Source organism: Hippocampus zosterae, chromosome 21 (assembly GCF_025434085.1).
Source record: "Hippocampus zosterae strain Florida chromosome 21, ASM2543408v3, whole genome shotgun sequence".
Lineage (NCBI taxonomy): Eukaryota > Metazoa > Chordata > Actinopteri > Syngnathiformes > Syngnathidae > Hippocampus > Hippocampus zosterae.
Window position 1 is genome coordinate 4045379 of NC_067471.1, and position 27171 is coordinate 4072549.

A 27171-nucleotide genomic window follows, 5' to 3' on the forward strand; every position below is an offset into this window, starting at 1 on the left:
ATTGAATAAATCCACACGAAGAAGCTCCTGTGTTAATAATGTGTTATCCTATTCCCCTCGTACAAGGTTTGACAGTTGTTTTCATTCTGAACCATATTAGGATGTCTGAGTGGAAAAATATTTATCTTTTTAATGGCTTTCGCAATAATAAGATCATGTATTAATTAATGTTTCACACTAAGGTATATTCACAAGTACGATACTTTTTCGACACACTTAAGCTTACGTTTTCAGTCTTGTTGCAAATTAGGATGTTTGAGAGGGAAAATATTTTTTTAGACCCTGCAATATCGTCCTTTGTTAGTTAGTGGTTTATCCAGTATGTTTTTTGCATAGTTTATCAAGTAGTTTTCATTCTGAACCCAAGTTAGGATGTCTGAGTGGAAGAATGTTTACTTTTAAACAATGGCCTTTGCAATCGTAAGATCCAGTGTTACTTAGTGCGATACCCTACCCTGAACGGGACATTGACAAGTACCTTCCGACCCGTTTTTCCAGACAATTTGTCAGACGGTCCCTAAAAAAGAAAACAGTCTATTGTTCCAATAGCCGCTCAGCGCTGGACGGACGGAGACTTGCAGTGCGGGGTTCGACCAAAGAGGGCGCTGCACGCACGGCAGGTCGGCCTCCGCGGCCTCCTCATCTTTTTGTCTCAGAACAGGATCCCTCTGCCGCTCTACAGTGTGTGCGATAGCCTCGGCGCCGCGTCCGTAACACTCTGTCAAACCACTCCAAACGAATACAACCGCGACCAAAAAGCATTAATCGAACACGTCCCGCTATGGCGCGCCTAATCCGCCGGTAGGTCGCTCGTATTTGGGACTGTTCGTTTGGAACTTAGTCCGGGTTTGAATCGGGTTCGCTCGCTGTGTGCATCAGTCTTTATTAGCGAGCCTGCCGCTCTTCTTGCTACCAGCTATTTCTTTAACTTTTTAAACACTCAGCTTCGCGAATGACTGAGCGCCGGCGGAGTATGGGATCGGTGGTGTCTTAGGAAGCAACCGAAGTGGGCTTTAACCGTTTTTGCATGCAAAAACAATGGCAAATTCGACGGGAAAAAATCTTCCAGATCAGCGAAGGAAGGGACAGGCTTTCCTGGACGAGCTGCGGCAATTTCACCAAAGCAGAGGGTGAGATTCGGGCGCCTTTATTCACACCAAATGCAACTTTGGGTTCACATCGAACGGCACTCTGACTTGCGCCGAACTGTTATTGAGAGACATTTGTACTCATTTGTGACGTTATCTCCCCAGATCGCCGTTCAAGAAGATTCCTATCGTGGGTGGGAAAGAGCTGGATCTGAACGCTCTCTATTTCAGAGTCGTCTCTTTAGGTGGATTTGCTAAGGTGAGTGGGGGACCAAAAGTGGCTATTTTTTTCACCCCGCTCCTTGCGGCTCGTGGACCTCTCTGCGACTCCCGTGTGGGCAGCCTGGGACGAGTGGATCCCCCCGCAGACAGCCGTTAGTGGGTCGCTGTTGGCCTTGTGCTAGTTTGCAATGTATCTCTATTGCAATGTGCTGCCTTGTGTTGTTGTGCGCTTTCCATTGAGTGGCGAGCGTTGCGAGCCAGAGCGCACTCGGGAGCCACTCAAAATTAGCGGGCACGTTTAACATCGATTATCGCCACTCGGAAAAGCCCACGGAAGACGAATCGTGCCGCCGGGCCGTCGCTCGGCGCTCGACAAGCCGGGAAAAGCCTTCGTTTTCCCCCTTCTTTCCTCGCCATTTTCCTCGGCTTCATGGCTGCTCACGAAATACAGGCCTCGTAGGCCCGCATAGAGAATACTGTCAACGGCACCGCACCGAACCCCGAATAAACGCCTTACCACCAACTAACACATTCCCGCTCTCCGTGGGCACAGTTTGTTGAGAGTTTGGCGTCGTATGCGTGTTAGGCTAGCGTGGGAAAAGTCAACTTAGCCTGTTAGCCGTGTTGCTAACTAGCTTCAACTGAAACGTTAAGTCTTCCAACACTTGTACATACACACTTATGTGCCAATTTTGAGATGTATATGCGGGGCATACACACATTTGCGGGATTCTTCAGCGTGGTGTGTTTATTCACGTCATTATTTACGCGTGGGTTAAACATTTTTTTACGAAGTTATTGATTTTCAGCAGTCCTTAATAAGGGACCTGTAGATAGAAAACCAGATGATCCCGATGTTTGTCGCTCCTTTCCCCCAACTTGCAGGTGTGCTTTTATTCTGTTTTTGTGTTCTTTCTTCTAACAAGCCTTCCCCTCATCTTGCAGGTGTCTGACAAAAACCAGTGGAATGAACTCGGGGAAGAGTTTAATTTTCCAAGGAGTTGCTCCAACGCTGCATTCGCTCTAAAACAGTACTACCTTCGGTGAGTAGCACGGTTCTGCAGCTTTATGCCTCACAGGCAGCATGTGGGAAGTGTTTACAAGTGTTAGGATGCAATCAACAGGCGTTTTTCTCCCCTTCGCTTGGAACCGTGGCTTTATTGTGCCGTGACATCACGGGCCCTTTGAACAACAATATGGCATGCATATTTTCGGAGCACATTTGTAAATGGCCCTTCGGTGTTTTATTAGATGTTTTTTTTTCCCCGCCATCATCTTATTTTTGTTTTCGTGCTGTAGAGTTCCAAGTCGCAACGCTGTCAGCTGCCAGTGATGGGAGTCTGGCTCTTCCAAGCAGCTTAAGCACTGTGCTCTCATAATATCCAAAGTTAGTTCCTGTTATCGCCCCCCGCCCTTCTTGGAAAATACACCTTTGCAAGAAGGGAAACCCTTGCCGCAGCTTCGACAGTTCTGTAATTGCTTCAGAGGCAACTGTCTTTGCATTTCTTTCTAGTTAATGCTGCAAGGTGGCCAAGTGTAGCGGCTATTTTCCCTCCTTCTGCGGCTGATGCTCCCGGTTCCTTTTAAGCTCACAGATGGATTCCCATCAGCTTTTATTAGCAAGACAAACGTCTCTTAAACGGCTTTCTGTCTTGTGTGAATGAGAGTATTTTAAAAGAGCATATATCTTGTGAGAACGACAGACGACAAGACAGTCTGTTGTGCTTTTTTTTTTTTGCCAGGCTTTCCAGTGCATGCATGCAATCATGGGCGGGAAGCCGTCAAAGTCGTAGGCTCGGTAAATATGCAGAATTTCAGTTTTGCATGTGCAGAACGATTCCAGGCAGAATCCCTGTTGTCTTTTCAAGGCTGATTTAAAAGAATAACTGAATTTAGCTGACCACGGCAAGAAAACTCATTTCTTCAAATGATGTCGCTCCGAAAATACTCAGTGGTGGTGAAATAGGGAGCAGAAAATACAGGCTGACAGCTGAGGGGAGCCTGCATGCAGAATATATCATTCTCGTGTCACAACAGCCGTTGGAGCTAATTTGTTGATTCTATCAAAGGAAGTTTGTTGTCGTGAATGTCGCAGGCGGCGAGGAGTTCCGCGTGAACGCGGCAATGCTCGCCACCCGCTTTTCGCTGACTGTGCACGATCGCTTATTGGATGAAAAGGGGAAATTGTAATTTCTTTTACCTTTTTAATGTAATTGCCGCAGGGTGAAGGTTTCACCTTGGCTTTCATCCAGGTTTGAGGTTGTCGTTGGGCATGCGGGGAAGTTGCTCGCTGAAAGACACAAATGGCTTTGTTGATATTTGCCACGATGAAGTGCACATGTAGTGCTTAGCACGTACCCCTCAACGGCGAGATCTGCGGTTAAAATCTCTGATCGGGTCCCCTTGGACGCCTCCTGTTGAGGAGTTTCCCCCACCACGCTTGTTTGGGTTCTCTCCGGTAGTCTGGCTTCCTCCCCACATTCCACAATGCACGGCGGGTTCATAGAAAGCTCAAAAATAGTCCGTGGGGTTGTCAATTTGAGATGGAATAATTGTTTTGTGTGTGCCTTGCAATTGGCTGGTGACAAATTCACCTGTTACCCCAGTAAGGACAATCAAGACCAAAAACAGACGCAATCAACTTTTTGGGTCATATCGAGCAGGTTTATGGCGAACGGAGTAGCTGCGCTGTCGCTGACCTCAACTTCCCATAGCTGCGGTCCCGCTGTTGGATTGCCCGCGCGCTGATCTTATGCGCTTCATTTTCTTTTTGATTACCGCAAGAGACGAGAATCCAGACTCCTTCATGTTTCTTGCTTGGTGTGATCATCCCGAGCGTTGTCGTTTCCTGATGCTGCTATTCACTGCTCGTGTGTGTGTGTGTGGTGGGGGGGGGTCAATCAAGCAAAAGACTCATGACATTTCTGATACAGCGGTGCTGGTCGCCGAAGTTTTGAACGATCAGTCGCACAAAGCGTCGCAGCTTTAGGCCTCAAACTCGCCATCGGAGCAATAAAACGCGTCCCATTTTGTACATCGGCGGTAATAAACTGATTGTACATCGAAGCCAGCGAAGGGGCGGCGTTTGTTTCACGGCAGCGGGGCTCGCACTGCGGATTGAAATATTGGCTTTATATTCGACGGGGTAGTTTTGGTTTCGTGATCAAAATTAAAAGAGCGAGCAACAGAAGAGCGATGTGACAGTACCTCCCAAATAAGGCGTCTCTCATTCTTGTTTTAGAGCCCTAATAAACTTGATCACAGCTGCAGCGGACTGACCACATCCTGTGATTTTTAATTTTATTATTATTATTTTTTTAATGAGTCAGCATTACTCGCTAACGTTGCAAATGCTAACTCTCCTATATGGATGGTTATTTGGACCAATCTGTTTCTTCGAGTTCCCTCCGCATGTGACTGCTGGAGCAGCTGCGGATAGCTCGCCCCTCTGTCAACCGAGGCGGTTTTCATTTGGTTCCACCGATTATGGGCCAAAACGTCTCACGTGTCTTCCGTTCCGTCTTCGGTAATTCGTTTCACATGATTTTTTTGGGATGTCCCGACTTTGAGCGAAACCTCCCGACACCTTTTCCTTTGAGAATGAATAAAACATGACCGGGAAGCGTCACCCTCGCCGTCTCCCTTCAATTGTAAACTTGAGGGCAAGTCAGGTGACACGAGCCTAACCTCAGTTTGCCCTCTCCGCCGCTCTCCCCAGCGGGGAGGGAAGCAGGCCCAGAAGGCAACGACGTCGAGGAACCGCTCAGTCCCTCTGTTGGGAGCTCAAACATGTCCATTGTTCATCCCGGTGGGGCCATGCTTCAAGGTTTCCTTTTAATGGACTATTTTGCCGATGTCATGGCCTCACGTGTCAAATGGAGCTTGTGGAGGAACATGTGACTTCGAAACTATTCTCTGAAACCCACCATTTTTATTTGAATCGGGGTTCTTGCGACTCTTATCCAGACAATGTCGTTTCAAAAATAAAAAAATTGAATGTGGGATGTTTTCGCTGTAATCTGGGCCCATGCTCGGTCTTGTTGTTAAAATCCCAATGAAGAGCGCAGCGCAGGCAAATCTGCCAAGGTTGCGCGCACAAACAAACAAACAAACGGCAAGCGTGTCTGCGAGTTCACGTTCCCTTTGAGAAGCGACACATGCGACAGTTGACCCGCAAACAGCCATTCAGCAGGTGTGTTTGATTGCGGTGACGACTGGAAAGTGTTCCCAAGTGGCTGCCGTGAGCTAGTGTTTTAATATATATATTTTTTGTTCTTATGAACACTTGTGATTTTTTTTATTCCTGAATGACTCGATTAGGGGACGAGTCATGGTTGCAGCTAATGATCGCGTCCCTTCTAAGTCGCCTTGTGTGCCCCTAGCAACGAGTTTCACACTTCTGGCTCAACAGATTTTCTTTTTTTTATGTGGTGAACAGAAGCTGATAAATAGAAGTGGTTTTCTCATATGGGATTGTTTTATTGTGATATCAGCAGTCAATGCATGTTTAAATGTCCCACCCCCACCCACCTCCCCGCCCATCTTCCAATCTATGACCTTTCGAGCTTGCACTATTAAGGGCTCCACATTCTCATGACCTCGCTTTCGCAATTACCGTATTTTCCGCACGATAAGGCACACCCAAAAGCATTCCATCTTCTCAATAACAGACCGTGCGCCATATAATCCGATGCGCCTTATATATGATCGATACTCTTATTTCTTGGGCGTAGTATTTTAAAATGTTCTGAAAAGCTGCAGCGGTTGTGAAAACTCGATATAAATCAAGCTGTATTGTATTCCTTTAGCGTAGCTCTATCTAGTGGATGCGTAAAGCAACTGCAGCCACTATTGTCAGTTCTATTCTATGCTCCTTATAATGTGGTGCGCCCTATATATGAAAACGCTTTTAAAATATGCCATTCGTTGAAGGGGCGGCTTATATTTGGAAGGGCCTTATAGTGCGGAAAATACGGTATGTTAATCGTCCTTCTGAGTATTGAAGCACCTTTTCATCATGTTCCTATTGCAAAGGCTGCCTCCGGACACGTTTTTTTTTACCTTTTCTGATTGCAAGCACGTTAATTTGAACACTATCTACATGGTCGTTCCATCTTTGCTTGTTATTACCACTGCGCTGTTGAATGTGTCTTTTTTTTATTATTGTCAATTTGCAATCAAAATATGGAAGTGACTGATTTAATTTTTAATCAGTGTAAAACTACTACAGTGAAACTCCTCTACAACGAAATCGTGTTTGCAGGAAGAAATGTTTCACAAAGGGGGGTTTTTCAATGTAGCAAATTTGATCTCAGATGTAAACACACACACACGTATGTGTACTTTTATTCCAATAGTGCATAAATATGAGCATACACCTATTTGACACTTCATATTGTCAGCGTAGGAAGAAAAAAAAGGGAAAGAAATTGCGAAATTTACAATCAGCATTCACTTTCATTTACATCAATTTCTTGTTCTTTATGCGTCTGAAACTTACAATAACAAATATTCCTGGACTACTGCATGTGTGTAAACCAGTGTGGTGGTTGCTGTTGCCATTTCTGAACGAAGCAGTAGAGGTCGCTGTAGACTTGGTTGTAGTGAATCTCGTCGCGAGGCAAGAGCAGAGAAAAAGATTTCGTATAACGCAACAGGGTTTTATTTTTCGTTGTATGAGGGCCAGGACAGTCTGAATGGTGTTCATGCATGAAGATTTTTTCACACTAGGGGGTATTTTCTGCCCATGTAGGTTTGGTTGTCGAGGAGTTTCACTGTAACTGAAAAATGTCTTTATTTGGGGGGGTGGGGGGGTAAAATTAAAACAAAATCAACTTTACCCGTTTCAGAACGGCAATTGAAAATAGTACGGACGTCAAGAGACACCGTGTCTCCCATCGTTTTATTCTTGCAATTTTTTTTTTTTAATCCGACTTGAGACGTGCCACTGCATTTCATGCATGCCAAAGCAACCAGTGGTGCTTTCACCTCCGGAGCCAATTAGCAACCTAACGAAAGCCATTTCCGGAGAGGCCACATTCATAGCGACGGTTAATTAATCCGGCAAATTTGCAGTTGTGCTTGATGATTTCCAAGAAAAAAAAAAAGAATTAAATCGGGTCACGACACAACATTGCAAGAAAAATATGTTGGAAAAATATTCCTAGAAGCACTTAAAAATGCACTTTATGAATCAAGGTCTTGTGGGGGGGGAATATATATATATTTTTTTCAATGAGTGCGTATCGGCTTTGTATTGCCGAGCCCTTGAACTGGTTTGCGTCAGCTGTGTTTTTTCAGTCCGCTGCCGCAGTCTGTAGCCCGACAAGCTTTGATGAGCGGCTATGGATCAAGATGAGACCCTGTCGGCAAAGTATGGCTCAAGATCCATCCATCTATCTCGCGCTCATACACAACCCGAGGGCTTTTTAAGACTTTGTTTCTGTTTTTTTGGCCTGCCCGTTGTCAGCCATCGCTGACAGCCTCATCTCTTCTGTCTCCTCGCCGGCCCGGAAGATTGACAGATCCGCCTTGAACTCGACAGCGAGGCTCACGTTACCACTTTTTGTTGCGAAATGCACAAATCATCGGCGGGGAGTTTTGTTCACGGGGCTATTTTTTTCTCCTCCCCCTGCCATGAACGATAGCAATAAATCCTCTGGCACACTGTTGCGATCCAACAGCTACGCTGTCAAGGAGGAGGTCAGTGCCACTCTGTTGTGAATCAGCCTTGTTAACGTCCGACTGTATGGAAGGAAAAGGATTTATTTATTTATTTTTGCGAAGAAAACTCATTTGTCAGCACTTGCTTTTTGTCTGACACCATCCACTAAAGGAAGAAGCCCACCACACCCCCTCCCTTGACAACAACCACGATCTTCTCAGTACTGCAGAGGAGCTCGCATCATTATGAAAGCCGCCCCCCCCCCATTGGTGGCGCGAGGCTACCCTCTCCGCCCAGATGCAGATGTTTGCAAGATTCGAGCGGGTATTATTGTGTCGTCTCGTGCGCTGACCTTTTCCGTGTCTATGCGCCTGTCATACTTTATCAGCGGAAGCCGCAGGGGCACCGAATCGGTATTTTAGTCCCCGGAGTCATGTTCTGTCAGAGGGATTACGGCCGCGTAAATAATTTCTTTACAGTTTTCCTCTGCGCTGTGAATCATTGACAATTTAAAATCGGTATTCAGTTTGGCACGTGAAACGCATCCTGGGATGATTGACAAAGAGGAGGCTGCAGACCTTTTGCGCGTCTTTCTCCACACCCAGCAGGGGGCAGTGGACCCAAACACACCAGGAGGGCAATATAGCAGTCAATCCCAGACTTTGGGTTGTTCTTTCTTTTTTTTTCTTTCACACTTGCTCACCCTTTTATTTTTTGGCAGGAAAACCAAGCATTGGATTTTGACTTTTCCCCAGTGATGAGTCAGGAAATCACTGTCACTGATGATCCTGTCATGAATAAAAACAGCGGTATTGGTTGTTGCGACCACTGTGGCGGGAGGGGCGGTGCTTCCCCCCGCCCCGCCGCCACCTGAGACGAGGTCAGAAAATCGTTTAAAAGTCGAGGTGTTCACCTCTAACTGAATCTCGGCGATCCGATCTGCCGTCTCTCGGCCAGGCTTCCCGTTAGCCTCTTTGATCGGGAGCAGGGTGCGAGGCTCACATTTCCTCTTTTTGACCCCTTCGCTTTATGGCCTGAAAAAAAATCAGTGGGCTGGCACCTCCGCCGAGGCAACCCAATTAAGTAATAACCCTATGTGCATATAGTTTTAGCTCTGCCAAGCATGAAAGGCGGATTGGATTAATCAGTTGTGTGGGTTTTTTTGTATCACGCCGCGCACAACAAACGATTTCCATGAAATGCACGAAGCGGGAACGCTTTGAGAATCAGAAGGAAGGCGCAGATATCCAAAATGTGATTTGATTACATGGTGTTGGTGACCGGTCGGTTTAAAACCAAAAAGAACACCAGCTCACCTGTAGTCGTTATGATCCACTTGCATCGGGGTCGAAATTGTAATTTTAATTGAATTTGACAAGGCTTCGCTGATAGTCACACGTTGCTGGTGAAGAATTGTCCTGGCCTTCATGAAATTTTCCGGTTGCTTTACTGCAGGGGTGTCGAATTCATTTTTGTCACGGGCCAGATTGTAGTTCCGGTTTCCCTTGGAGGGCAGTGAATATAAATGTTTAATCACCTCCACATATTACATACACAGTGCACAACAAATTGATGGGTAACTATTTTTAAAATCAGAAGTCCAGAATCATGACTGTTATTGTGGATTACATATGACAATTTGAAATTTTGGTTCAGACTTTAGCAAGCATCGAGGAATTTGACATGCTTGATCTGCTTTCGCAGGCCACATAAAATGATGTGGCGGGCCAGATCTCGCTCCCGGGCCTTGACTTTGACACCGGTGCTTTTTTCTAACCACTCAATCACTCCTGAATGTTGTCAAAAAATATTTAAACTCCCCATCTTTTATTGCAAAGAACTCATTCCCAGATTCCCGGGGGCCTTTCTGTGTTCACAGTTTCTCCACAAATGATATCACACACCCGAATAAAAACAGTCACTTCCAAACCAGTTCAGCATTCAGGATTCAGCGTTCAGCATACCATGCATTCAGCATGAGAACAAATCTAACCCTGAATGCATGGTATAAAGTAAAACAGATGTGGAGCACCTCCTAAAAAAAATGGCTCCCACCCATCTATAGTCATTATCTGCTTTTGGCCAGACAGCGGTCGATGACGCTGCATTGAGGTCCTATCTCTCCCGTTCGCCCCGTTCGCTCGCTCCTTCCTCCCCACGAGCGCAGCGAAACGCAGTGGGTGTATTTATAGTCGCGCGTGTCACCCGGCAGCCAGAGGACGGGGGATTACCTCGACCATGATGAACAAGCCGGAGGGGGCGGGGGGCCCTCATTCGGTAACAGCTGCTGGCGAGCCCGCTCGGTGACTCACGGCCACACAGGCGAGGGGTTCACCACACTCGCACGCCGTAAAGGTATTTCGTACGTGTCGGGTTTCCAGTGTTGTGTCGGGATGACCGAAGACGTGTTGCCTTATCGTGAAGAAGGAATGACATTGAATTGCGTTTGTTTGCCAAGTTCTTCACATTCAAATCAGCATTGCCGTTTCGTAGAATGCCAGTTTTTAAATCGCCATGGCTACAATTTGGGAGTGGGGAAAAATGTTTCATTCAACGTATGTTATAAATGTTTTTATATCGAGACTCGATAAGAAGTGCGGTCGGTGTTTGCCACCGATTTGTTTTGCATGATTGTTGTCATCTGATCGACTTGACTTATTTTTACGCCACACTTGTTTGGTGGAATTTGTGACTTGGTTATAGTGGAAGTCAGTGCAAGTCTGGAGGAGAAAGTTTTAATGCGCCGCATACATTTTCTGTCCTGGAAAGAAGAAACGACTGAATGTGTTGCGTGGTGCTCCAGTTTCTTTGAAAGCACCATCAGGGATTCAAAAAGTTCATTCGGTGATGAACTTTGTCTTGCCGCGCTCTCCTGTGATCTGAAATGTTGAGCTGTCTTGCGTCTTTACTCGGTCTGCCTCGCGAGTGGTTGTGATGCATCAGGGAAAGCTACTTTAAAAAATGTGTGTCCTTAAAGTTCATTAAAACTTAAAGTCCAAAAAAGAAGTTCTAAAATTATGTTCTTAACTCATTCAGTCCCAGCCAATTCTGGACCAAGTCTGAAAAGACGTTTAAAAACGTCTTTGGGAGTGAATAAGTTAATTGTCCTTAATTTTCAGGCGAAAGCTTCTAAAATCAATAAAAATCCTTAAAATTTTGTTTTTATTTGAAAATAAGTTTTGTTTTCTAAATTTACATTTTTCTTAGTGTACTTTATTTGAGAATGAATTCATTTTTTCCCAAAAGGTTTTGACATGCAGTATGTCGAATAGAGGGTTAGTTGATTGCCCCTAAAAATAAAGATGTGCTCTTGCTTTGGCAGCAATGATTTGAACAGCAGTTCAGTGATATGTAGCTTTCTGGTTTATTAAATCCACCGTGAATCCCCCGCTGAAGGGAGTAAAAGTCCTTAAAACGGCTAACGTAGCCCTCAAAAGTCCTTAAAAGGTCAGTTCAATAAATAATTTTATGTCACACTAAAGTTAGCAGGTTCACATCGCGCGGTATCGACGGCGATCGTTTTCGTTCCGGGCCGCATTGTGTTTGCGCCACTCGGCTCACCATTTTTTCTTTTCCCGACGTAGATACTTGGAAAAGTATGAGCGAGTCCACCACTTCGGCGAGGACGACGACGAGGCGCAGCCGGGGAACACCAAGACCTTCCTCCCAGTCGGCGCCATTCCCACCTCTTACAACTACCAGCAACATGTTGTATCAGGTAGGCGCCCGCCCGCGCTCTTCTGTTTTTATTTTTTTTTTTCGCCTTCTGCTTAGCGAGCTCAGTCAAGCTTAGCGTCCGTCACTGGCGAGGGTTTTACGCATCAGGTAGATGGATTAAAAATCCCATTTGTACCTGAACAAACGACACTACAGTGATAAAACTTGTCTCAGTTTTGCCCCCTTTTTTTTCTTCTTGTGCTGTGCTTGCCCTCTGTGTAGCTCACAAGGCAACAAATTGAATGTTGCTTATCACCTTTTTATTGCGGCGGGCTGTTTACTCCGCATTTCACTTCGCAGTGCTTTCGCTGTGTTGGAAGCGCGCCTGTGAGGCAGCGAGCGAGTGTTTGTTGGAAGTCGCCTCTGCAAATAACATTGATAAATCATTTTTTTAAAGGGGGGAGGGAGCATGAGTCCTCAGGATAAAAAGCGCATCTGAGAGGAGACATTTCTGACATTACACTTTGTTGGCCGAGGCATAAACTGCAATGTCTCGCGCAGACGCACACAATCCAGCTCACGAGCTTCATGATTGATGAAAGGAAGAGAGGAGGCGCTTGTTGTCGGTTCAGATTAGTGGCCTCCGTAATTTTACTTCTTTTTTTTTTTTTTGCCCGCGCTCATCGCTGAATGTTTTTGGGGGCATTTTTTTTTTAATTATGTGACTATCATACTTGGCGTGCCACATTAGTTGCTTATTGATTCTGTTCTGACATTTTTGCCCTGCCCTCACGAGAGAGGTGATGGTTTCACTGAAGCTGACTTTATTGTTGCAACCTACTTATTATTTTCAAGATGGATGCTGCCGAGAATGTTTTTCGGAGAAATAGTGCATTTCATTAAAAAAAAAAAAAAATTAAGAAATGTGAGCAAGTATGATTGCCGTCCTTGCTGTATTATTCTTGTGTTGGAGTTGTGCATTTAACTCCACAAGACTTTTTAAAACAAGTTTTTCTCCGTTTTTTTTTTTTTTTGCCCAGCAATCGTCATTTTCATGAAACTTAGCCATTTGGTTATGCCGATTGCTGAAGAATGGAAAAAGAAACAAAAAAAAAATTCTGCTGAATGAAGAGAGTTCAAACTTAATTTTGATAGACTCCATGTTTATACAGCATTAGAACCAAATATTCTGTGGGCCTTGCAAGTAAAACGCTGGGATTGAGGGGGTTTCTCCAGTGAAAATGGCTGGGATTGAATGAAATAAGAGGGCGGGACCTGGTGAGTGACAGCAGGAGCTGGTATCGGCGTGGACAAACTGCAAGCCTTTTGCGATATTTGATTTGACGTGGTATTTTCCTCATCCTTGTTCACGGGAGCTTGAAAGGAGGCGTCGGGTGTCAGGGACTTGTTTGCGCTTGATGATCCGAAAGCGCCACACCCCCCGCCACACCGGCCTGGCTTTGCGCCCAACTCTGAATGTAAAAAGAACATCGTCCACTATGTTAGTGGTCGCCGTCCAGCAACTTTGCTAGTCCTTTTGCATGAAGCCTTGTACAGTCCCTTTTTTGTTCCGTTCCCAATGCAGGTGTTCGGGGGGGGTCGCCAACAACCTCGCGGGAATTGAATGGAGCAGTTGTATCTGATGATTTACATTAAACACTCATGACTTCCTCCTATTCAGCTGTTCTCAATCAACGAAAAATGTTTATGGGTTTTTTTTTTCGGCCGCGATTACCAACCCTGATATGTTTGCTTTAATGTATTTTTTTTTCAAATGCTTTGTTTGAAGCCAAGGCTGCGCAGTAATAACGCCGATAAAATCTTGCCCTCTGTTGATGATGATGAGATGGAAATGCACAGCTAGATCGGTTCGTTTTTGATGTCCTCTGCAGCTTAAAGCAAAAAAAAAAACAAAACCTCAGCTGTACTGTGTTTTCTCCTGCCGACTTGGCTCACGCACTGACTTGCGAACAAGGTTAAAACTTTTTTTTCACCTTGTTGTTGAAGGGGAGCATCAAACTTTGATAAGGAAAATAAATCCAAGCTTGACTCGCTGGCTGTGGGACAACAGCGGCGCGCATTAAGATGATGACACAGTGGGAGCAAGCAGTTGAATTGTCGCTATTTATTTCTTTGTGCCAAATTGCATCCTTTTCGTGGGAATATTGAACATCCCTTTTTTTTTCACTCTCCCCCCCCCCCCCCCACCCATCTCCAGACTATCTCCGCCAAAGCTACGGGCTGTCTACTGATTTTGTTCCGCCGTGCGACTACAACAAACTGGTGCTGTCTCTCCTATCGGGCCTGCCCAACGAAGTGGACTTCGCTGTCAACGTTTGCACTCTGCTCTCCAACGAGAGCAAGCACGCCATGCAGCTGGACAAGGATCCCAAATTGGTCACGTTGCTACTGGCCCACACGGGTGTCTTCGACGACTGTACGTTGGCTCCGACTGTTGGATTTCGAGCTACAAATCAAAACCCTGCATTCTTCTCATTTTAATTTTTATTTTTTTGTAGCGCTAGGCAGCTTCTCCGGGGTGTTTGGTATCGACTGGAAGGCAAAAACGTCACGGGATTTCATCAGGGTAATGTTCTGTCACGCTGAATGATTTAAAATGAAGCAGAATGATGAGAACATGACAATAAGAGTCCACACGATATTGGAAGGATGATTCATTTTGTTTCGAAATCGCTTAATAATCCATTCGAATGCTAACGGCTATTTATTTTCTCCGCTCTCAGTTTTGGAAGGAGGTGGTGCAGGATGCCGAAGTCCGGGAGCTCATCTGGGACAAAAGTAGCACGGCACAAGGTAAAGTAGACTTTGGTGCGAAATCCCCACAGATTGCACTAAAAAACGACCTCAACGTGTGTTCTCATGTCGGATTACGGACACGTTCACTTGTGCAGCTCTGTGTGCAGCTGTTTCCAGCATGTTGTTCAGTGTGATAATCAGTGATGAAAGTCCTACGGATTTTCCCGGAATTCCGGATTTTCAAATTTTCCTCAATATTCCTCAATATTGAGCAAAAATTGCCTAAAATTAATCCGGATATTAGTTGACAACATTGAACGAATAAGCGTTTGAGTTTGTTTTGCTTTCGAGCGCGTAGCCCTGTTGAGGCACGAACACGAGTCACAGTAAAGAGACTGTGACTCGTTTCTTTCGTTTCTTTGTAAACACATTTGCTAAACCCCAGTTGAACGAATAAAAGGCGCCGCAGACAAGACAGTTGTTGTCGTAAAAAATATATATATATTTGGACAAAAGGGGAAACGCACAAATGAGCAGAAAAACGTGTCCGTCCGACTTCGAGCGTCATTTCGTCTCGGCTAGCTTAGCTTAGCTGTTGTCGTAGCTCAAAGCTTCTTTTGATGTGTGACGTCTGACGCACGCACAGCGGAGCGCAGCGGACTATCGACTGCTTCTATATATCTATCGATTGATCGATCAATAGATAGATATTTTTTCGGAATTTGGAGGAAAGTCCACTTTCATATCTGGATAATGTACCATATTTTCCGCATTATAAGGCTCACCATTGAATGGCCTATTTGAAGGGTTTTCATATATGGAGCGGGCTGCATTTTAAGACACACAGAATCGACGTATTCCGCGTTCTGATTAGTAGCGCCGCATACCTCTGTTGTAAATTACTTGTGCTGTGTTAACATGCCCGCTTCCACCCTCCATTTGCAAGCGCCCTCACAATTAAGGCCACTTTTGCCACCTGCTGCCTCCTTCTTGTCGCAGCCAAAGCCGGTGATTGCGGAAATTGGGGCGTTCCACATTGTGCTTGTACAAAAGAACAAATAAGGGATCCAGCCTTGATTTCCGTTCAAAATATCCGATCCACATGAGACCACTTTTTGATCCGATGCCGCAGGCTTGCCAACTTCATATACTCAGCCATCATAATATCGTATCCACTTGCCCTCTCCCGGCATTGATGTTTGCCGTATCTTTCTGTGAAGATGGTACATCAGTAGCAGAACGTTGGCAGAGCCTCTTCCACCCGCCGCGGAACCTGGGCATCAGCGACATGGAGGCCCAGCGGGTGCTGCAGGTCGCCGTCATCCTGCGAAACCTCTCCTTCGAGGAGGCCAATGTTAAGCTGCTGGCGGCCAGCCGAACGTGCCTGCGCTTCCTTTTGCTCTGTGCCCACTGTAACCTCATCTCACTCCGACAACTCGGGCTCGACACGTTGGGCAACGTGGCTGCCGAGGTGAGTCTGCTGGGTATATTTGGACCCTATTTTCTGCACTATAAGGCGCTTCGGATTATGAGGCAAAACCTTTTAATGAATGGCCTATTTTAAAATTGTTTCATATATCGGGCGCATAGAATAGAAGCTACAATAGTGGCTTCTGGTTGCGCTATGCATCCACTAGATGGAGCTACACTGAAGAGAATACAATTCAATACAGCTTGATTTATATGGAGCGTTCACAACCGGCTGCAGCTGTAACTAAGCGCTTTATAGATCTTTGAAAATACTACGTCCAAGAGATCTAAATATTGATCCATATGTAGCATGAGGCATGATACAAAGTCCATAAAAATACAGGGTTTTATTTATTGGCGGGCCATGAGAACTGGTTACGAAGACGGCCATGAAACGTATAAATATAAATGCCGTGACAAAACGATAAATGAGAGACACACGTTATGAAGACAATGGATTCAACAATTCCTGCTAATAATTACCACTAGATGACATAGGAAGACTTAACGGGAAAGAACTCAAGGGGACTATAAAGAGACTAACTAACACCATCTATAAGGCGCAACGGATTTTAGGGGCACACTGTCGGGTGTGCCTTATAGTTCGGAAAATACGGTAAGTTTGACTGCTGCCCAGCCATAAAGGGAAGTTAATTTGCAGGCCATTCACAAACTTCCTGGCGAACTCATATTATCACGTTGAGTAGGAAGCTGTGTGATCTTTCTTGGCGCAGTAATGAAGAAAACAGCCTGTGTTGCGATGGAAATATGCAGCGTTGGCAAAATGGGTGTCATAATTAGCTGAACAGCCGCAATGTTCTGGTCGGAAATAGGAATGGCAGTATTATGCCCGAATACCCGAAGGGAAGAAGAAGAACTGGTACAAGTGCTTCTCCACAGAAGGGTGTTGTCCCATTCTCACATGCAGTCGATCCGGAAACCCTCACATCTTGAGCATTCTGAAACGATTATTTCTCCACTTTTCCGGCGCCTTGGTGAATGATTAATGTATGTTAATTTACTGCCATGCGGGGAAATAACTCCTCATCGAAATGCTATTTCTAGAAAATGTATGCAAAGAGCCCCCCCGGTGCAATCAGTTAGAGCTTTGTCGCCGGTAACTAGAGGGCAAATTTATTTATTTATTTATTTATTTATTTATTTGCATCCGTCAGACACATTAAAGTGCGCCGTTTTATTTGTTCTCAACAGCCCCGTGTCAACGAATGCGAACGGAATGGCTGTTTCACGGGGAAACATTTGTCGTTTTTGAACCGGAGCATTTAGCCCTGATTTTCTTATTTTGTCCACTGATGTTGAATATGCCTTTGCGTCTTGCGCTCCCCAGTCAGCAGAACGATTTTGTCCACTCGCAATGCTCACTTACTCTTACTGAGATCCATTCATGTTTTTTTATTCATTCTTTTGCCTTTCAGCTCCAGCTCGATCCGGTGGACTTTCGGATGACCCATCTGATCTTTCACACCATCACCAAATGTTTAATGTCCAGAGACAGGTTCCTCAAAATGAGAGGTGCGGCTTCTCTTTCACTCGGTCCATGTCAATCTGTTGTACCCACAGCGATGAAAGCATCTTCCATGGAATGTCTTTTTTTTTTTTTGGTGACGTAGCCATGGAGATCCTAGGCAACCTGAGCAAAGCGGAGGACAACGGCGTGCTCATCTGTGAGTATGTGGACCAGGAGTCGTACAGGGAGGTAATGCTGCTCCTCACCCTGCCTGACCTCATGCTCCTCATGGCCTCGTTGGAGGTGCTCTACCTGTTGGCTCAGCTCGGAGAGATTCCCTGCAGCAAGATTGCTTCTGTGGACCGTAGCATAGGTAGGCTACCAAACGACTGCGCGCAGAGCTCAAAATTCCTGAATGTGGAATTTTTGTTTCGTTGAGATTTGAGCGCAGTCACCCGCCCTGGTTCACAATTCGCAAGTACACTTCCGTTGACATTGTCTTATTCAGTCCAATCGTTTCTCTGTGGTCCAAATGAACAACGGCGGAAGGAAGAACGCTTCATTTTCCGATTGATTATTCGTCTTGATCAAACAAAAAAGGGCTTGAAAATCTTAGCAGACTTGTGGTGGTTTTGTATGCAAGTTTTGTCGGGACTGATTTACAATCCCCATTTGGGGAAAACCTCTCATACCCTGCGAGTGTTTTTGGATTGACTTCTTACTGGTGGAATTAGTCATGCTTGATATGCCAAATTGACTTTGTGCTTACCTTTGCCTGCCCTTGTATTAAAACGTGTCCATTTTCACTCCGTCTCAGACCTGCTCGTGAGGTTAGTTTCTGTCGACCTTCATACGTTTGGACCCGATGCCTTGACGGCGGTACGGTTGATCGAGCATCAGGCCAATGCCGAGCAGGCGACAGAAGTTCGACCGCAGCTGGTTGAGCAGGTACCTGCGGCCGTGCAGGCAGCGCCAGCCACGAGTGAGTGTCCTTCCCACATAAACTACGACACTAAAGATTAAATAAACATGAAATGCAGCCGATTTATTTTACGGCTGCTCATTAAAGTCCAGATGTCGGCGTGCGAGGGGACTTTTGGTGCGCAATAATTAAAAAGCCACATCTTTTATGTTGACGCTTGATGAGATTTGGAATAATCTGATTTCAAAGTCACCCAGACCGAATCCCTTCCGGGGTACCACGATAGAGTAGACCATTTTTGCTTTTATCTTTTTTTAGAAATTACGTTTTGCATTGTTTGCCAAGTGTTCTGGAGATGAATACAACTGCTTACAGTGATTGAGTCCCTGTAATCTTGGTGGCAACACAAACACTAATGTCGTAATGAATTAGTTCATCTGCCACCTAGTGGACAGTCGAGGGAATTCTTTGTTTGGTGGTTTATCTGACCTGACAGACTGAATTCATCACTAAATTGCTTGTACATACTGTATGTATGAACATTTTTGTTTGTTTACTGAACATATAAACAAGTCACAGAAAAAAATATATATTTACCGTTTTGTTTTTCTGCTCCTCAGCAACACGTGCTCCAGTTCAGTCCGCACAACCGCCACCTGGCATAGTTGAACTTGACGGAGAGAAATTTACATTGCAATGGTAAGTCACCTGTAGAATTATTGCAATGTTTCTAATAAATATAACGGCAATGTGCAATCCCATGTGTCAATGTGTTCGTGTTGCAGTGCAAAATGGAAACGATACTCCCTGGTTTGTTTCTCTGACAGGCTAAATGCACACTTTGAAACGAACGCCGAGGGCTCGGTATCCCGGTCGGATATGTACTCGGAGTATCTTTCCACGTGCAGCAAAATGGGACGAAGTAACATCTTGAACTCCACTGGCTTCCTCAAATGTCTCCGGTCAGTCTTATTTACTTTCTTTGTATCATGCCTTACAAAAATGGTTTTGCCCTAAAGGTGAGAAAAGAGAAAACCAAATGTTGACCGTGCCTGTCACAGGACTGTGTTTCCCAATCATACGATGCGGCGGCAGGATGAAACCAAAGCCAATGGCCCAGTTCACATCCTCCTGGTGGGGATAAGGCGGAGGTCAATACCGCTGCCCGTCCAGCTGTACTACCAGCAGCCTCAGCAACAGCCGGTGCCAGGTGCAGCGTCCTCTCCTGCAGTTCGAACTGAAGCCCCCGCCGAACCCCAGGCTCCGCCTCCAGGTAGAACAGAAAGTTTAGCATGGAAATTTTGACAGTCTGGAAATTTAAAAATACTCTTCGGTGAATTCAGACTTTTGTGATAAAAAAATATTATCCAGGTGAGAAAGCAAAAAGTAAATACCGTATTGGCCTGAATATATGACGTGATTATAAGATTAAAGAGTTTTTGAACACCAAATAAATTTTTATACAGAAAATAATTACAGGGCATCTGAAACAAATTAGTATAACAATATATTTGAGAGAAAGAGCATGTTATTTTGACTCATTCAAATCTAAAGTGCAATCACATTCGTAAATGAACGGCTTCTGGTTTTTGAAATGTAAATTACATCATAACTTCTCCTCAGCTGCCGGTTAAGCTGGCCGATCTTGGACCCACTTTTCTCCAGATTGCCACTACGTTTCTCCATTTTCTGTTGTATCTTCTATTATTTTCTTGTCTTTTCTTTCTTACCGCTATTTTTTATTTTTCTTCTTCGTGCTACCGCTATTTTTATTCTTATTCTTCGTGGCAGGGGTTCACTTTGGCCTGGGGAGTCGAGTTCAGCATTCGCTTCAATGATATCTGGCGCCATCTAGCGTCGTGAAGGGGTCTAATGTCTAGACCCCGAATATAAGACGACCTCCACTGTTTCAGTCTTATTTCAATGCAAAAAACAGCGCCTTACATTTGGGCCAATACGGTAATATTTTTTCTTGGTATTAGGATAGTTCTTGACCCTGTATGAGTCACATCTCCGCATTCGGAACTAAAACGAGCAATAAGTACAGCGGTTGCAACTGAGGCCATTTATTATCTATTTATCAGCAAAGTGAGTTATTTGTGAACTCACCAGCTCTTTGTCTGATTTGTGTGGTTAGGTGTACCTCCTGGAAATCCGCCACAGTTAAGCCGGCCACCGGCCCCGAGCTTAGGTGGCGCCACTCCATCCGGGCCCGCCAATGTGAAGGAGACCCCCAGTGCAAGCCACCCTGGTGTTTCCCATCATCCAGTGGCCCAGCACGTGCCTCTGCAGTTATCATCAAACACTCACGCATTAGTGCAACAACAACAACAACAGCAGCAGCAAGTCTGGGCCGGTCCAGTGGTCCAGATTCCAACCACATCTGTCCCGACATCCCAGAACCACAGCCCCCAAAACCCGGCTGTCCCACCTGTAGTTCAGCAGCACTCCCCCATGGTCCCCACCGGGACACCAGTCACGCTTTTTCAGCAAGTATCCCAAGGCCACATCCTCACCGCCAGAGTGCAAAGTGTCTGCCCCCCAATTTCCCAGCACCCGCCCCTCACTCAAACGCCACCTCTGCCCTCACCGCAGGGACCCGCTCCGCACATAGACCCTCAGTGCGTCGCGGGTTCATCCGCACCAACCTCTTCCATCCAAGCGGTGTCAAGTAATCCGGTGTCGCCCACTTCTGCCGGGTCCCGCGTCACATTTCAGAATATTGCCCCCAAACCAGCGCCAAACCAGTCCACTGGCCCAGCAGTCACGATAGCCAACCAGCAGCCTCAGACACAGGCACAGAGCGTGGTAATAGTCGGTCCCAGTCCTCAACAAAACCAAGCCTACACCCCAGCCATACACCAAATTGTTCTTGCCAATCCCGCCGCCCTTCCTGGTGGCCAGTCTCTTCAAATAGCAGGGCAGCCCGGAGCTCCTTCCAGCCCGTGCCCGCCTGCCGTGTCCCACCCGAATCCCCTAGTCCAGCCCAATCAAACCGTCAGCCAGGCACTGTCCATCAAGCGACATCAACAAACGATTCCGCAAGCTCCTCCCTCTCAGCCTACCTCCTCCGAGTCCAGCTTGATCAAACAGCTTCTGCTTCCAAAGCGAGGGCCTTCCACCCCGGGTGGAAAGCTCATCCTGCCGGCGCCGCAGGTGCCCCCTCCCAACAGCACGAGTTCCCAGGTCATCTACCAGACGGCCTACAGCCCCCAGGTGCCCCCTCCGCAGCCTCAGCAACTCAACGTTCAGCTGGTGCCCAGTCAGGTCCAGCTCTTGCCCGGCCAGCTCATCTCTACAAGTAGTCCGGCCACAATCATCCAGGCCCCCATGGCGGCCGGACAAGTCACATTTACTATGGTCCCTAACACTGGCTTTAACACCTCCACCGCAGCTGTCGCCGCGGTTAGCCACGGCGCTGTGGCCCCGAGTCTCCCGTCGCCTCCGTTCTCAACGGGAACCGTGCCCCAACAAGCTCCTGCAGTCCCGCCGCCTTCGCCGCTGCCGCAGGCTCCGCTCAGAGGCGACAAGATCATTTGTCAAAAGGAGGAGGAGGCCAAGGACGCCACTGGCTTGCACATCCACGAGCGGAAAATCGAGGTCATGGAGAATTCCTCGGTGGCCGACGGCGACTCCTCCAATGGGAAGACCAGTAACGGGAATGTCGGGGTAGGTGCCAAGCTGCTAAACGGTCGCAAGTGCTTGGAGTCGAATCTACCTCCATACCACTCAGGGAACAGCCAGGGGATGCTAAACGGTCCGGCTACAGAGAGTCCACCCGCTAATGGGAAGCAGGCCATCTCCCCGGGCCCGGACGCCGCCCCGGAGGGGAGCCCTGACCCTAAAAAGACACTGGTCAACGGGGTGTGTGACGTTGACCGGGGCGGCAGTGGAGTTATAAGCAAAAGCATTCCAAATCACATTGCTTCCAAGCAGTACTTGGGGAATGGGGAGGTGGGGCCCACCGAGAAAAGTCGCAGCTCAAGTCCTCCTGCTCCCAGTCCTCCCCTCCAGCAGGACTCCGCCAAAGCCCAGCAGGCTGAACGCCTGGCCAATGGACCTCAGGCAGTGGGCACCAGGCCGCCCTCGGAATTCACAAATGGACCTTTAGGGCCTGGCCACGCCGTGCCCGTGCTTAGGCAGCAACTGCTCCCCAATTCCACCCTACCCCCCACCATTCCCATTTGCTCCCAGACAACCTCCGCCTCCCCTTCAAACGGCGTCGCCTCGGAAGCCCGGGGCGTCAAGAGGCCGGCGGAGAGCGAGGATCGCGCGGCGGGGATCCCCAACAAGGTGGGCGTGCGGATCATCACCATCAGCGACCCCAACAACGCAGGCAGCAGTTCCACGATGGTGGCCGTGCCCGCGGGAACCGACCCAAGCACAGTAGCCAAAGTAGCAATAGAGAACGCCAGTCAGCAGAGGAACTGCTCACCCACACAGGCAGGTGGCTCAACGGTGAGTCATTGGGGAGAAAAAAAATGTCATGTCAAGGTGGTCTCACTGCTGCGATTTGGCATTAGGTCCGCTCGCACGGGGGCGTCTGGCGAGTATTTCACCCCGTCTCAAAAGATCTTTCCATCAGCCAAGCTATGCATTCAGTGGGATTAAAAATAAAAACTAAAAATTCAAGGTGCGAAAAGACTCAATTACCCTGTCAAGCAGGCAGTCGATGTGATGCGGAGGTTAAGAAGGTGACGCCAGTTCAGACCATTTGGCTCTCACTGATACACACCTCCTACAGCAAAGCAGCTGAGAGAACAACTTAAGCCTCTAGAAAGAGCTTAGGTTACATCTCCGCGTACAAGACACTTGTTTGGCATGCGCATTATACTCTGATAAGAATAAAAAAACCTTTGTTAGTCTCACAATGGAGAAATTCCCAATTCACAGCAGTAAAGTTATGTAAGGAACAAGTAGAAGAACAAAATATAGGAGCTGCTGGAAAGGCAGCCACTCTCACGGTGCCATTTTGAAGTCAAAATAATAAAATCGTAAATTATTATTAATAAAAAAATTATTGAAACTCATTCAGCGACAACCAAGTCTGAAAAGACGTTTAAAAACGTCTTTGGGAGTGAATGAGTTAATAAAAAATCTTTTAATTTTTTTTGTTTTTGTTATTAACATGGAATTCCCTAATGTCATATTGGATGCATCTCTTCTATAGCCGACTGTTACCCCGTCGCCGCCCCCCGCTCCCCAGCCCGCAACGGCAGACAGCAACAGCCCTCAACTTCCCTCAACGCCGCAACCCCCCACGGCACCGCCCGAGCAAACTAGGAAAGCGGGGCAGAACTTCAAATGTCTTTGGCAATCCTGTAAACGGTAAGATGAGTGAATCTTTGCCTCGCACCGCTTTCGGAATAGAGTCTTAATTATCCGTTGGTTTGTTCTTCTTCAAGGTGGTTCGAAACGCCCTCCCAAGTGTTTTACCATGCGGCAACGCAACATGGCGGCAAGGATGCATATGGCGGCCAGTGTCAGTGGGAAGGATGCGATCCTTTCCCGCGACAGAGACTCTCGTTCATCACGCATCTTCAGGTAATAACCCACAGAATGAAACCAATCTTGGGGACGACACGTTTGAAAACCACCGTCCTGGATTATAGTTTTAATATCATTGAAACAATTTTTTAACTCCCCTTTCGCCTCCAGGATAAACACTGTTCTCGGGAAGCTTTGCTGGCTGGACTGAGATTGGAGGAACAGCAAGCGCAAAGCCCCAACCCGACTTCTTCCCAGTACGCATAAATGTTGATATGATACCGACATGTCATTTGAGTGGCAGATGAGAACCGTTTTCAAACGCAGCTTTTGAAATGTTTGGTTTTCAGGACGCCGCCGGTGGCAGGCAGTACTCCGGCAGCGCGACCACCGAAAGCAATCGTCAATCATCCGAGCGCAGCTCTCATGGCCCTCCGCAGAGGTTCTCGAAACCTGGTCTTCAGGGACTTCACGGTGAATGCAACCAGCAAGGCTTTGTGTCAAATTGCTTTTCAAAAAACTTTGTAAAAGATTCCCAGTTTTTGTTCAGAACAATCGTAAATTTGATATTTTATAGCTAGCTTTAGCTAAGTTATAGCTTTAGCTATAAGTACATGCTATGTATACATGTATAAAATTCTACAATCGCGATTGAAAGGTTTTGACTTTTAGAAAGTCTTAAATTTTGGCTTTCTGAAAACCGTACATACACTGGGAAAAACTCTTCTCATTTTCTGATGCCATGTTTCCCCCATCCTAGGACGAGAAGGAGGGACCAGTGACCAAACACATTAGACTAACTGCTGCCTTAACGTTAAAGAACATCGCCAAGCATTCGGACTGTGGTCGCATGTAAGTATGGAGTCCACTTGATGATGCTGCTTGGAAACCATGTTTGAGGACTGAATAAAGTGGTACCTTGACGTCTGAGTGTCCCCAACTTATGAACCATCTGTAAAAATGGAGCCATTAAACTGTAGGAATGCCCTTGCATGTGAGCAAGGGGAGCCGCAGTTGCTGATGCACCTCCAGTCGTTTTATTTTATTTAAAAAAAAAATGTAATGAGACAAATGGTCAAATATATACAAACTGACAAAACTTGCAAGCAGCACACAATTCCCTCCCAGATGCTCACGAACTAACTGACCATGCCAGTCTTTAGGCCACACCCCCTAAAAGGCAGTCATGCAGCTCATGAATATTATAGGACATAGAGGAATTTAAAACCAGTTTATTTCGTTCTCTTTTATGCTAAAAACACATTTTGAAAAAATATATTTGGGGAGCGGCTCGAACAGGTTAATGCCATTTCGATGGGGGAACATTTATTTGATATACCGTAAAAGCTCCTCACTTCCAATCCTGTCCTTGGCACCAAGGTGCCACCAAATGACCTGAGTACAAAAACTGGAACCAGGTCAGTTCTTTTTTTTTCCATATTGATAGAAAGCCCCCCCCCCCCCCCAAAAAAAATCAATGCAGAAATGCTACCTCTGCAGCTAGCATTGAAAATTGGACAATAATTGACACCTCACTCGGCACACTGCTTGAAGCACATCAATGTACTTCGACACAGTTACTTGACCAAGAAATACTCATATGGTTACGGAACAAATTAGGTGCAAGTCAAGTTACCACTATACCTTATAGTCAAAGACTGACTCGTTTTTGGTTTCAGGCTGGTAAAGAAGCACGAGCCACATCTCTCCGTGCTTGCACTAAGTAACATGGAGGTGTCCACCACGCTCGCCAAATGCCTTTATGAACTGACACGTTCGCTCCAGGCCTAACGCCAAAAGGACAACTTCGAGAAAGCCCTCCGTCATCCTCACACGTCCGCTAAGGCGAGAGGAGCAAAGCCGCCGGTGAGCTGTAGCGAGTCTGGAAGGAAGCAGAGCGCAGGACTGAAGAACCTCCTTCTACCACGCCTGCCCGTCCCGCCCTCCATTCCCCTCCCGACCGGTCCATAGCTCCTTCAACCTGTGTTTGAAACCCCGCCATGTCAACCCATCTACACTCTCAAAAACTGCCACGGGGTCTTCCACCAGCTGCCCATCACGGGGAGCTCTTTCCGACCGCTTCCCTGAGGGACTCCACTGACTAAACCCCGCTAAAAAATGAGCACCAAACACGAGCACATTTTGTCAAGGTTTTTAGTTTTTTTTTGTCCCCCAACCCCCCATCACAATCTGACGGGCGAGTTATGACTGAATGATAACCATGGGGTTTGGGAGTCCCCGTGTGAGAGGGCCGGGCTTTGGAAGGCGTCCCGCAGGGTTGGGATAGAGGAGGACTCGGCTAGCAACTGCCGCAGAGTTTTGTTTGTTTGTTTGTTTGTTTGTTTTTCTTTCAAAATTGGTAGCTTGGTTTTCTTACTTGAGTCAATATATTTTCACTTATTTATTATTGAAATGAATACCATTACAATTAATGAAATGAAATCTTGTAAATATGTTGTGAATATATATAAAAAAGATCCTCTTTCATCACAATGCAGCCACTGGAGAACTTGCTCTGTGGTGTTAATAGAAGCATTACTTTGGTAGGATTGAAGAAAGTAGTGTTTTTTTTTGTTGTTGTTGTTTTGTTTTTTTAAATGAACCCTGGTCACTTGTATCTAATGTGATTCTATACTCAGCAGTGGATGAATGTACTTAAAACCCTGTAAATACTTCTGCAAAGGTACTGATGCTGTAAAGCCTAGGGAGAGGGAAAAAAAACCAACAGTTTTTTGTGGGACTGTGACATTTTGTATTATAATACCTTGTAGAACTCATTTTGCTGGCTGAAAGAGTATGGAATAATATATCATGTCATTTTGTAGAAGAAAAAAATATTGAAGGTATTTCCCCTTTCTGTTTCTTCACATCTTCCCCTCAATACACACACACACAAAACAAGTGACATTTATCTATCCACTGTAAACGTTTTGTTATTGGACGGGCACGGTGCACGTACCCAAATTATTTTTTTTTGTATTTGTAAATTGGTTTAAATACATGGAGTTTTTATACAGGTTTTCTCCTGTGTTCTTTTGCTTTACGTGCAGGTATATTTTCTTCACTACTTTTTTCTATCTTAATATAGTGTGGAGTTTTATTGTACTATTTTTTCATTCTTAATACCCATGCCACATTCCGGCTCATGTCCTCAAGACTGTCCTCTCTACCGTGTGTTGTGTACCATTTATGACTGCCTGTCCTATTAGCATCTGACCCGGGGTGGGGTGGGGGGTGGGGGGGTTGCCACAACCCTACCATCCTCATTTCTGCCGTGTCTGTAGAATGTGTGACTAAACATAGACCTAACATAATTCTGTTAGAGATTGGCTTTATTTACTTTGGTGACTGTTTATAGTTTTTAAATAAAAACACTGAACGTTTTGCATTTTCCTCAGTTTTTTTTCTGTCAACATGTTGAGAATGTACAGATTTT

The 27171-nt window shown here is 46.1% G+C and overlaps 1 protein-coding gene across 1 annotated transcript; it reads left to right on the top strand.

Moving 5' to 3' along the window:
- Positions 1-27119, top strand: arid2 (AT rich interactive domain 2 (ARID, RFX-like)). The gene is made up of 21 exons (XM_052054999.1): positions 1-1130; positions 1254-1347; positions 2256-2353; positions 11559-11692; positions 13850-14068; positions 14151-14218; positions 14376-14445; positions 15609-15859; positions 17295-17391; positions 17490-17699; positions 18144-18308; positions 18869-18947; positions 19076-19210; positions 19310-19521; positions 20386-22706; positions 23419-23576; positions 23654-23792; positions 23907-23992; positions 24086-24209; positions 24496-24587; positions 25415-27119. Exons 1-21 carry the CDS (start codon positions 1039-1041, stop codon positions 25524-25526), a joined length of 4956 nt encoding a protein of 1651 aa, XP_051910959.1. The 5' UTR covers positions 1-1038; the 3' UTR covers positions 25527-27119.
- The last annotated feature ends 52 nt before the right edge of the window (positions 27120-27171 follow it).

Bases quoted from the DNA above. Each gene is read 5' to 3' on its own strand.
- arid2 (XM_052054999.1), top strand. From the start codon at position 1,039: ATGGCAAATTCGACGGGAAAAAATCTTCCAGATCAGCGAAGGAAGGGA. The intron at 14,069-14,150 runs GTACGTTGGCTC...ATTTTTTTGTAG, and splicing joins CACGGGTGTCTTCGACGACT to CGCTAGGCAGCTTCTCCGGG. The intron at 18,309-18,868 runs GTGAGTGTCCTT...TCTGCTCCTCAG, and splicing joins GCAGGCAGCGCCAGCCACGA to CAACACGTGCTCCAGTTCAG.